Source organism: Ailuropoda melanoleuca, chromosome 12, assembly GCF_002007445.2.
Source record: "Ailuropoda melanoleuca isolate Jingjing chromosome 12, ASM200744v2, whole genome shotgun sequence".
NCBI classification, from domain to species: Eukaryota; Metazoa; Chordata; class Mammalia; order Carnivora; family Ursidae; genus Ailuropoda; species Ailuropoda melanoleuca.
This window is the reverse complement of record NC_048229.1, coordinates 24322617-24334984: the sequence shown is the minus strand read 5'-3', so window position 1 is coordinate 24334984 and position 12368 is coordinate 24322617. Positions and strand designations below refer to the sequence as shown.

Sequence of the window (12368 nt, the reverse complement as noted above, 5' to 3'; positions counted from 1 at the left end):
ATTAATGGACTATAAGACCTAAGAAGCCAGAATCATTGCACATATGGATTTATTTTCTGTTATATACTTCTAGTTTTCTTCCTTAGAGTGCTCTGAACAGAGCTCTCCAGGAATAAGTCATACTAAAGTCCCCAGTCATGGGTTGTCCCTGCAACTGCTGGCTCCATGCTGGCTAGCGTGTCCTGCTTCTCTTTCGTTTGCTCTCACAGATCCTCTGAGAATATACTGTCCATAGAATTCCCTATTTTTGTTTCCGTTAATAAAATTTGTTCTTTCTTCAAGCTCCTGTTTTCCATATGCTTTCTTCTTTTGGATCTAATAACTAAAACATAGATATAATGTTATTGAGATACTAATAAATGAGGAATAGAGACAAAAGAGGTGAGGGGGAAAGTATGGAAAAATAAAGGTACAAACAGTAGAATTTTCAAGATATAATAAATGTTATTTGTCTGAAAAAGATGGTGAAAGTTGAATTTTAAAATTATTTACCCCCTCAAAATAAAATTATTTTCCCACTTCTTATATACAAGCTTTATAAATGCTCAGTTTAAAAAAAAAAAGAATGTCAGCTGATGAATGGATAAAGAAGATGTGGCGTATATACACGATGGAATATTACTCAGCCATAAAAAAGAATGAAATCTTGCCATTAGCAAGACATGGTTGGAGCTAGAGAATATTACGCTAAATGAATTAAGTCAGTCAGAGAAAGACACATACCAGATGATTTCACTCATGTGTGTAATTTAAGAAACAAATGAGCAAAGGGGAAAAAAGAGAGAAGCAATCCAAGAAACAGACTCTTAACCATTAAGAATAAAGTGATGGCTACCAGAAGGGCGGTGGGTGGAGGGATGGGGAGAAGAAGCTGATGGGGATTAAGGAGGGCACTTGTGATGAGCACTGGGTAATGTATGGAAGTGATGAATCACTAATATGGTACATCTGAAACTAATATTACACTGTATGTTAACTAAATGGAATTTAAATAAAAACTTAAAAAAAAAGAATGCAGAAATGCAATACTTTAATGTATTGAAAAGACACTGAAAAAGTATTTCCTAAGGGTAAACAAGGGCATTTGAGTCAGTAAGCATCACTGATCACTGTACTCCTGGCCTTCCAGCCTTTCTCTGACTGTGTGTGTCTGGGGTTGAAAGGAGAATCCATACGAGGGAAGACTGACATGGTTGAATCGGACACTGCACTCTACGTATTTTTGCTCTAGAATTTTTTTTTTAAGTGGGTATCTCAGAACTTCTACAAAATCAGGTTTATATGAACACATATGTTGCCTTCCCCTCACAAAGGTTTGCAGGTATGGTGAGCATCTCTCATACAAGGGTTTGTTCTGTGGGCCTGGATCCCGTTCCCACATCAGATGGAGGCAGACTGGGCAAGAGGGACATCTGTCTACCTGTGTTCTAGACTCAGGAATAATGCCTCACTGCTAAGTGTGTTTAAGGGAAGTGTTTAGTCTGGGGAAAGTTTTGTCACCTGAACTCTGTTTTTGGTCCTTGGAATTGCCCCACAAAAGGAACCAAGCAACTCATGGCTGTTCGCCCCTCTGTATAATTTGATGAGAACAGTTTATTTCTGTAGATGTGGCTGTAAATATTCACCTTTATTACCTCAAACTCCATTAAATCCCTCTTAGCTTTGCCTTTGAAAACCAAACCATCATGGCCAGCTCAGCTTTCATGTGACTTCACATCTGACAAGATAAACTGGTCATTTACCTGAGTGAATGAACTTTTCCAGCTCCTTCTCATTCTCTGGAAGTAGGCAGGTGGACTCATCCAGGCTGTCTTCCTCAGAGTCCTGGTCGTTGACGTCATCTCCCAGGAATGGTATCCTGACATTGTTATAAAGTGACACCAGTTGCTGTCTTTCCTCAGCCTGCACCAGCCGACTGGAGAATAAATGTAGATGAATTTGAGAGCACAATTTTCATGGGAAATCATTAATCCTGTGACTTTTAACTGAAAAGCAGTCACTGATACATGGTGGTAGGCAGGGGAGGAAGGCAAAAACAGATTGATCTCTAGTGTGTGCTGACGGAAGAAGAGGAGTAGCAATGCCAAATGTGGCTCAGGGTCACGACTAGATGAGGTGAATAAGGAACTCAAAATAGTATAATAATATCTTCTTTTTAAGCTAAATAATATCTTAATGCAACATTTTATTTTATTTTTTTTTAAAGATTTTATTTATTCATTTGACAGAGAGAGAGCCAGCGAGAGAGGGAACACAAGCAGGGGGAGTGGGAGAGGAAGGAACCAGGCTTCCAGGGGAGAAGCCTGATGTGGGGCTCGATCCCATAACGCCGGGATCACGCCCTGAGCCGAAGGCAGACGATTAACGACTAAGCCACCCAGGTGCCCCTTAATGCAACATTTTACAAAAGAAAAATGAATGCCAAAAAATCTATGATGAACAAAATATCAATATTTTATTTTTTTTTAAAGATTTTATGTATTTATTTGACAGAGATAGAGACAGCCAGCGAGAGAGGAAACACAAGCAGGGGGAGTGGGAGAGAAAGAAGCAGGCTCATAGCAGAGGAGCTTGATGTCGGGCTCGATCCCATAACGCTGGGATCAAGCCCTGAGCTGAAGGCAGACGCTTAACCGCTGTGCCACCCAGGTGCCCCAAAATATCAATATTTTAAATAAAGTCCATATAGGTATTACTGATTCTTCCTTTTGCTCACTCTCTGATTATGGCTTGGCCCAACACTGTTACTGATCCTGTATGTAAAATGTTGGTATTTTGTTCATCGTGGATATTTTTTTTAATATTTTTACCTTTTCATTTTTTTTAAAGATTTTATTTTTATTTATGTGACAGAGAGACAGCCAGCGAGAGAGGACACAGCAGGGGAGTGGGAGAGGAAGAAGCAGGCTCCCAGTGGAGGAGCCCGATGTGGGACTCGATCCCACAACGCCAGGATCACGCCCTGAGCCGAAGGCAGACGCTTAACGACTGCGCTACCCAGGCGCCCCGTGGATATTTTTTGAAATAAATTTAGATTTTATAAAACACTGCATTAAAATATTATTCATCTTTATGACTGAGTTTTTGGGCACCCTCTTAAATTTTGCACCTGAGGTGAATGCCTTGCTCACCCCACCCCAGATGCAGCCCTGGAAGTGGATTTTTAAGCAGCTATCTCTGTTTGATGTGAAAAGGGTAACAGAATGCTTTCCTTTTCCCTAACATACATACCTTCTCAACTGGTTGATGTATGTAATTAGGAAGAACTGGCCTGATCCTAAACATTATTAACAGTAATCACCCAAATCCTGGTCTTGTCCCAATGCCTTGATTACAATTGCAAAATTTAAGGGCATACCAAAAAAATTCAGTAATGATAACTATTTTAGCTCAATATTTTACCAAGCTGAAATGAATGGGAAAAATCCATGGTATACCAAATATCACAATTTCAAATAAACATAGGATCCAACAGTGCTGTAATGAACCATATGGGAACCTAAGTCAAAAGAAAAAGGTGAATCCCTATATATACATGCTTTTATGTATTTTTTTAAAGATTTATTTATTTAGGGGTGCCTGGGTGGCTCAGTGCAGCATCTGCCTTTGGCTCAGGTCATATTCTCATGGGTCCTGGGTTTAACCCCTTGTCAGGCTCCCTGCTTAGTGGGGAGTCTGCTTCTCCCTCTCCCTCTGCCCACCGCCCCCCCGCCCGCCTGCTTGTGTTCTCTCTTGCTCTCTATCTCTCTCTCAGATAAATAAAATCTTTAAAAACATTTTTAAAGATTTATTTACTTATTTCAGAGAGTGGGTGGAGTGAGGAAGGGCAGAGGGAGACAGAGGGAGAGCCCCAAGCAGACTCCACACTGAGTGTGGAGCTCCCAGCAGGGCTTGATCCCATGACCCCAAGATTACGACCCCAGCCAAAACCATGAGTCGAAGGCCCAAGCAAATGTGCCACCCAGGTGCCCCATGTTTTTATGTATTTTTAAATGGCTATTCTTTTCCAAAACTTTATAGAAGTTGATAATGTATTACCAATTTGAAAAGTAGTATATCAAAACTCACCTTAAGTTTAAATATTTTATGTATACCAGAAACAGAGCATATTATAATTTTACTTTCCTGGTTTAAATGAAAGCAAACTTTGAAAATAGTATTTTCAAAAAGTACTTCTGGAAAAAGTTAACCACTAAAAATTACATTAAAACATGTACTTTGGGGCATATATTTTTCCTTTTGTGTCATGCTCTGAAATAGCTTGGTGTGGCCCTATGAGTAACACAAATGTAAAAGCTCTAAGAGTTGACATTAGCTCAGCAACTTTATTGGGCACTGCAAGTCCCAGAGGATGTTTTAGTGAATTCTCTTAGAAAACTCTCTCTCTCTCTCCCTCTCTCTCTCTCTCTATATATATACATATATATATAAACATCTTTGTCATACTAATGAAAATAAACAAATTGCAGTTATATAGGTTGAGGGCAAGATCACCATGTTAGATATCGCAGAATTAAACATGCTGGTTATGCTCTCCCATTAGTAAAATGTCTTCAGTTTTTACCTTTAATCTTATTTGCCTTCATTGGACATACTTGAAGGTGGTCCTAAAATGGCTACCTTAAAAAATATCCCATATGTGGCAACATATGCCTTGTGTTTATACTCAAGTCCAATAGAGCAAATAATTTATTACTTCCTCAAGCTGTTTCTGATGGGATATAACAGAATCCTGGCACTGAATCCTGGAGAAGAAATCAGTATAGCATTCTGATCAGAGTAGCATGATGTCACAGTCTGCACTTCTGTCTAATACTAACTCAAAATGATCATATCATTTGAAAGAGCTTGACCACAGTTATTTGTGCAAACAAGATGAAGTATCTTCCCCAATGCTACAGTTTTCCCAGATAATAACAAGAGTCTAGTGAAAAGAGAGCAGTCACAATTTTCTGCTTTGCACTAAGATTCCTGCCAAAGTATCAAGTTCACTTTTTAAAAAAATTTAAATTCAATTAATTAACATATAATGTATTATTTGTTTCAGGGGTACAGGTCTGTGATTCATCAGTCTTATATAACACCCAGTGCTCATTATAACACATAACTCTCCCCAATGTCTATCACCCAGTTACCCCATCCTCCCCCCTTCCCCTCTAGTAACCCTCAGTTTGTTTCCTAAGACTAAGAGTCTCTTATGGTTTGTCTCTCTCTCTGGTTTTGTCTTGTTTCATTTTTTCCTCTCTTCCCCTATGATCCTCTGTCTTATTTCTTAAATTACGCATATCAGTGAGATCATATGATAATCGTCTTTCTCCGATTGACTTATTTCGCTTAGCATAATACCCTCTAGTTCTATCCACGTCCTTGTGAATGGCAAGATTTCATTTTTTATGGCTGTGTGATATTCCATTGTATCTATATACCACATCTTCTGTATCTGTTCATCTGTCGATGGACATCTGGACTCTTTCCATAGTTTGGCTATTGTGGACACCACTGCCATAAACATTGGGGTGCAGGTGCCCCTTCCGATCACTACATGTGTATCTTTGGGGTAAATACCCAGTAGTGCAATTGCTGGGTTGTAGGGTAGCTCTATTTCCAACTTTTTGAGGAACCTCCATACTGTTTTCCACAGCAGCTGCACCAGCTTGCATTCCCACCAACAGTGTAGGAGGGCTCCCCTTTCTCTGAATCCTCGCCAACATCTATCGTTCCTGATTTGTTAATTTTACCATTCTAACTGGTGTGAGGTGGTATCTCTCTGTGATTTTGATTTGTATTTCCCTGATGTAGAGTAATGTTGAGCACTTTTTCATGTGTCTGCTGGCCATTTGGATGTCTTCTTTGGAGAAATGTCTGTTCTTGTCTTCTGCCCATTTCTCGATTGGATTATTTGTTCTTTGGGTGCTGAGTTTGATAAGTTCCTTATAGATTCTGAAGCCCTTCATCTGATATGTCATTTGCAAATATCTCCTCCCATTCTGTCAGTTGTCTTTTGGTTTTGTTGACTGTTTGCTGTGCAAAAGATTTTTATCTTGAAGAAGTCCCAACAGTTCATTTTTGCCTGTGTTTCCCATGCCTTTGAAGATGTGTCTAGCCAGAAGTTGGTGCGGCCGAGGTTGAAGAGGTTACTGCTTGTGTTTTCCTCAAGGATTTTGATGGATTCCTGTCTCACATTGAGGTCTTTCATCCATTTTGAGTCTATTTTTCTGTATGGTGGAAGGAAATGGTTCAGTTTCATTCTTCTGCAAGTGACTGTCCAGTTTTTCCAACAACATTTATTGAAGAGACGTCTTTTTTCCATTGGATATTCTTTCTTGCTTTGTCAAAGATTAGTCGACCATAGAGTTGAGGGTCCATTTCTGGGTTCTCTATTCTGTTCCATTGATCTATATGTCTGTTTTTGTGCCAGTACCATACTGTCTTGATGATTACAACTTTGTAATAGAGCTTGAAGTCCGGAATTGTGATGCCACCAGCTTTGGTTTTCTTTTTCAACATTCCTTTGGCTATTCGGGGTCTCTTCTGGTTCCATAAAAATTTAAGGATTATTTTTTCCAGTTCTGTGAAAACAGTTGATGGTATTCTGATAGGGATTGCATTAAATGTGTAGATTGCTCTAGGTACCATAGACCTGTTAACAATATTTGTTCTTCCAATCCATGAGCATGGGACATTTTTCCATTTCTTTGTGTCTTCCTCAATTTCTTTCATGAGCATTCTACAGTTTTCTGAGTACAGATCCTTTGCCTCTTTGGTTAGGTTTATTCCTAGGTATTGGTGCAGTTGTAAACGGTTTTGGGTGCAGTTGTAAATGGGATCGACTCCTTAATTTCTCTTTCTTCTGTCTCATTGTTAGTGTATAGAAATGCAACTGATTTTTGCAAATTGATTTTATGTCCTGCCACTTTACTGAATTCCTGTATGAGTTCTAGCAATTTTGGGGTGGAGTCTTGGGTTTTCCACATAAAGTATCAGGTTATCTGCAAAGAGTGAGAGTTTGACTGGTTCTTTGCTGATTCAGATGCCTCAAGTTCACTTTAGAACGCCACATTTTGGGAGGATGCCAGCATCTCAGACAGTGGCTTTCAAACATTTTGACCACAATCCACAATAGGAAATACACTTTACCTCATAACTGTGTATTTGTCTGTCTGAAAAGTCAAAAATCAGCATTTACATTAACAAATGTAATGCTTTTTAATATTTTCTAGGCTACTAAATTGTATTCTGTCCTATTTCTTTTTTTTTCATTTATACTTTGACCCAACATGAGTACAGTCCATATTCTGAAAACCACTGGTGTGGAGATTTAGAATGACTATACTAATTTAGTGGTTATAAGAATCATCATCATCATCATTATCATTATCATTACTAAATAATAATCTAGTTAGTTTGTTATGTCTTAGTTGAGGATGGTAAATGTTACTTAGTATATACTTACCATATCACATAGAAAATAGTGATTCCACATATCAGGGCAATGGTAAAGGCTACGCATGCAATTACAATTACTTGAACAAGAGCAGGTCTATGTGAAATCAGTGCTGAAAGTGGAAAGAAAAGTTCTCATAAAATTTCACTTCACTTGTGTCTATCAGTTAATATATTTGTTAATCATATTGTTATTTCAAAGGGGGAAGGGAGACAGAATCAGAAAAAATAGCATAAAAAAATAGCATCCTTAATTTTTAAAAATATGGAGGCTAGATTGCACAGCCTGTGTGAACAAATATAATTTGAATTCCCACATAAAGTAATCCCTAACTCCATTTGCTTCCTCTGCTTCTTGTCCATTGTCAAAACCCTCTTTTACTTTGTAGAAATACAGGATCCCTGACTCAGTCCAGCAGCACCTGCCATCCTGTAGCTGAAAGGAGAGTGGCTTTAGTTTGATGATTCAGGTGTCGCACTGATGGTTTCAGGGTGTGCAGTGCGGTGCTGAAAGGGTGTTAGAGAGAAAATGAGAATGCCATTCCACGAACCTGCATTCCAGGTGTCAGTGTTCATGGGTGTTGAATGTACTACAAAACTGTGGTTGTTCTTTATAGGGTTAGGTTTATCACCCTTCCTATTACCTGAAATTAAAAAATAATAATAACCAGAGAGTTATCATTCATACAAATTGAACAAAAGAGCAACTGGCAAAGCAAATACATTATTCAGCCACTTGTAAAATCTGACAAATTGAGGTGATTACTCTTCGTCCTGCACTTGGCTTTCCCTCACTCTCTGTCACAGAAAAAGTTCAGCAACTGAACTAAAAATGCCCTGAGGTTCACCCATCAATGAAAGGTCAGCCGTGCATGACAAAAAGAACCTGGACTACGAAAAGGCTAGCAGTGTAAAATACTTAATTGTAGACAGCAGGCATGGGGAATATGGGTGTTCACTCTATGATTTTCTCTACCCTTCTGTAAGCTTTCAGGTTTTCACAATGAAATACTGGGGCAAGGAGAAAAAATGGGTTACAGATGGTTTCAATATAGTGAGTACTAAAAACTGGCTGCTGGGTTTGGCCACGGAAAGGTCACTGGAGAAATCGATGAAGGCAGTGCTAGTGATGTGGTGGCGACGACAGTGACTGAGTTCAAGAGAACAGGAGGGAAGGAATTGGAGATAGTGAGTTTTATTTTATTTTTTTATATTTTTATTTATTTATTTGACAGAGAGAGAGACAGCCAGAGAGGGAACACAAGCAGGGGGAGAGGGAGAGGGAGAGGAAGAAGCAGGCTCCCAGCAGAGCATGGAGTCCGATGCGGGGCTCGATCCCAGGACCCTGGGATCACGCCCTGAGCCGAAGGCAGACGCTTAACGACTGAGCCACGCAGGCGCCCCAAGAGATAGTGAGTTTTAAAAACTCTTTTGAGGAACTTTGGTTTTGGAGAGGGGAGACATGGGGGCAGCTCACAGAAGGGCTAAGGGATCAAGAGATGGGTTTTGCTTTCTAAGATGGGAGAATTGACAGCACATTCATAGGAGAATGGGAGTGACACTTTAAATTGTGATACTACAGGAAATGAGGAGAGAATTGCCGACTGTGCCTGCGCCAGTTGGTGGAGATGGATGCTGGCGCACCAGCTGGGGCCATCCTTGGCCTGGAAAGGAAGGAAGGCAGAGAAGAAGGGTGCAACTGCAGGTAGATGGGGAGGGGGATGCAGATACTCTCTTTTGACTGCTTGTATTTTGCCAGTGATGGAGGAAACAAGGTTATCCCCTGAGGGTGAGGCTGAGGTAAACATGTTGGGAGGTTTGCAGAGCAAGAAAAATAAATGTGAACGTCACCAAGCAGAACAGGAGAGTAGGTGGGTTACGGAAATGAGAAACATATTTTTTTTCAAGATTTATTTATTTATCTTAGAAGGAGAAAGAAAGAGCACAAGCGGTAGGGGTAGAGGGGCAGAGAGAATCTCCAGCAGGCTGCCTGCTGAGTGCAGAGCCCAAAGCAAGGCTCGGATCTCAAGACCCTGAGATCACAACCTGAGCCGAAACCAAGAGTCAGATGCTTAACCAACTGCACCACCCAGGCACCCCGAGAAATATATTATTTAATAAAGTTTCCTAGAAGTGAAATTTCTGGGTGTATTGACTATATTTTTTATTTTCTGTATTTTGTAAAGGTATTTTATTTTTAAGTAATCTCTGCACCTAACATGGGGCTCAAACTTACAACCCCGAGACCAAGAGTTGCATGCTCCACCAATCGAGCCAACCAGGCTTTCCTATTTTCTGTATTTTCGATGCTCTCCCGTTTGAGGTTTTGATCCTGGACAGACTGTCCCTTCTGGGGTTAGCTATTTACAACAGTTCGTGGACAACTCCCCTGTAAGCATGCCTTTGACATAAACCAACCAATCCAGAGCCCACAGCCCCAGCTACCTCTCACACACCAAGCCAATGTTCCCCCTGCCCTAAATTATCCCAGGGCCAGGTGCTGGACAAGTAGGAACCACTCTGATAGCCCAGAGCCCATTAAAGTCATTCCAACTATCCACTACTCTGTGTACCTACCCCACCTCACCCATTCCTTCCCATGAAAACACCAATAAAGACTCTGGGCAATGCTCTTTCCTCTTGTCCCCCTGCTTCCTGCTTCTAGGGATCCGTGAGTATAATGTGCTTCCTTCATGAACAATCATTTCTGTGTCTGTATGTCTTATCACACCTGATTAAAATAAATTCCAGGTATATTTCAATACTCTGAGCCCCAAAATAAATACGTCCTTTTTGTATTTATAAGCATTGCCAATTGCCCTCTATAGAAGTTGCTCTCATTCCTTGCCTACACACAAGATATGAGATTATATACACTTGAAACTAGTAGGATATTATATGTTAATTATACTTCAATTAAAAAAATGTGAGATTAGGGGCACCTGGGTGACTCAGTCGGTTAAGTGTCTGACACGATTTCGGCTCAGGTCTTGATCTCAGGGTTGTGAGTTGAAGCCCTGCGTTGGGCTCCACACTGGGTGTGGAGCCTACTTAAAAAAATAAAATAAAAAAGCGAGCGATTATATTTCCCAACTCCTTTGCCAGTTTTTTTAATGAAACATTTTGTCCACTTTCAACATGATAGCTGAAATCTGCAATGAGTATTTCCCTTATTATGAGTTAGACATCTTTCCATAGAACCAAGAACTGAGGATTACAGAGAAAATTGGGAGTCTTGCAATGATCTAAAACAATTCTGTCCTCTATCTCCATATTGGAACCTGCACTTGGGACCCAAAGCTCAGGCACAGCAGAGGTCTCAGCAAACCTCTAATGCAAGCTCATAACACAAGTTAGCTTCAAAGTAAAGATTAGAATGCAGGTGTCCAGATACCTTGGCAAGAATTCAATCTCTGGGCTTTGGGGGTAGGGGGGTAAACAGGCAAGTGAGATATTCATAGCTGAGCTTTAGAAAAATTAATAATGTGTTTGGGATGACTGCATGTATTGTTTTTAAGATTTTCTGTATTTCCTGATGCTTTGACATCTGTGCTATTTTCTAATCTGCTTTGAGTAGCATCATGACTAAACCAACCATCCAGAGGGCACACCTTTTTCTAATTTGCAGAAAGGGCTGTACAGACCAGTGATGACCACTGTGGGGCGCCCTCCGGAGCCATACAACACAACAGTTTTGGGAATGTCCTGAATCCCAGCCACCCTCCCAGATCCTTTGACTTACCATTATGCCCTGGGAATTGCTTGCGCATGGTAGGTCTTGGAGCTAGAAGGCCGTTCAAAGGGATTAGACAGAAGAGACAAGTTTAACAGATTTAATAAAATAAGGAGATAACTTGGTATTAGACAAGGGGACTTAATAGCTAAGAAGGAAAATGCTGTTAATAAATTTATTACAATGCCTCATAGAAATATGTGGCTTGAATTGCAATTTGTTCTGTTTGCATCCAGTGTTGCCTTTCACAAATATGGTGTTAAGAACATAACACATTTGGCTTCCGGTCTGTTTTTGTAGTCACATGAGCTGGTTGAGGACCTGACAGATTTGAAGAGGCCCGTGCTATCATCAGAAGGTCAGACAGCCAGTGCCAGGGAGGGCCCCACGGCAACATCCTTTCCTCCTACAGAAATTAGATGCTATTACATTGTGCTGATAGCATTTCCCTTGTACAGAATAGAGATTGTTTATAAGTACCACACATCTTCACGAAGAGTTACTGCCTGACTTCACCAATTGTCAGGGTCAGTTTCTCTGTTTTGAGATAAACAGATTTTAGGACTCAAAATGCAAAGCAAAGAAGACAGATGATTATAAAGAACATTTTACACTTGCAACGCATCTGTATCTGGATTCCTACGGTCCACCGCCAAAACGTGCCCCAAATTACAATTAAAGTCATACAGACACATTCAAATGATCCTGAGGCAGTGAGAGTTTCTGTGTGTGCTAAGTGAAATGAAAGAGAAGCACTGTAATCCCTAAAAAGAAAGCACAGCTTACAGAGAGAATAACATTGGACTAATTTCCAAGCAATGTTTATCTAATTATATTATTGTATGGAGCATGCTACTAACAAATACACAAGAAAAGACACATTCATATAGTAACTAGGAGGACCCCAGACTATAGTTCTCATTTCAACGAATGACTAATACAATGACTTACCTCTGAGTCTTGAGAAAACTCCTTCCTGCTTAGTGACATTTGTGGATGTTTGTGACTGTTTGTAGCCTTGAAAAGAAAACTTGTAGCAGTGAAATGTAATTAACCCTTTTTATTTCCCCTGAGACAAGTAAAAACAGTGGTTGAAGCTACCCATTTAATCTGTTGCTAGTTCAGGGGCGCCTGGGTGGCACAGCGGTTGAGCGTCTGCCTTCGGCTCAGGGCGTGATCCCGGCGTTGTGGG

The 12368-nt window shown here is 40.3% G+C and overlaps 1 protein-coding gene across 1 annotated transcript in view; it reads right to left on the bottom strand.

The window, feature by feature from the left end:
- Positions 1–184: 184 nt before the first annotated feature.
- Positions 185–12368, bottom strand: part of C12H19orf18 (chromosome 12 C19orf18 homolog) — a 13248-nt gene continuing 1064 nt past the window's right edge. The window contains exons 2-7 of the mRNA XM_019807830.1: positions 12128–12193; positions 11186–11227; positions 7995–8087; positions 7454–7556; positions 1743–1915; positions 185–322 (exon numbers count right to left, since the gene is read on the bottom strand). Of these exons, the coding sequence (XP_019663389.1) occupies positions 204–322; positions 1743–1915; positions 7454–7556; positions 7995–8087; positions 11186–11213 (516 nt within the window). The 5' untranslated portion in view covers positions 11214–11227; positions 12128–12193 and the 3' untranslated portion in view covers positions 185–203. The remainder of the gene's footprint in view (positions 323–1742; positions 1916–7453; positions 7557–7994; positions 8088–11185; positions 11228–12127; positions 12194–12368) is intronic.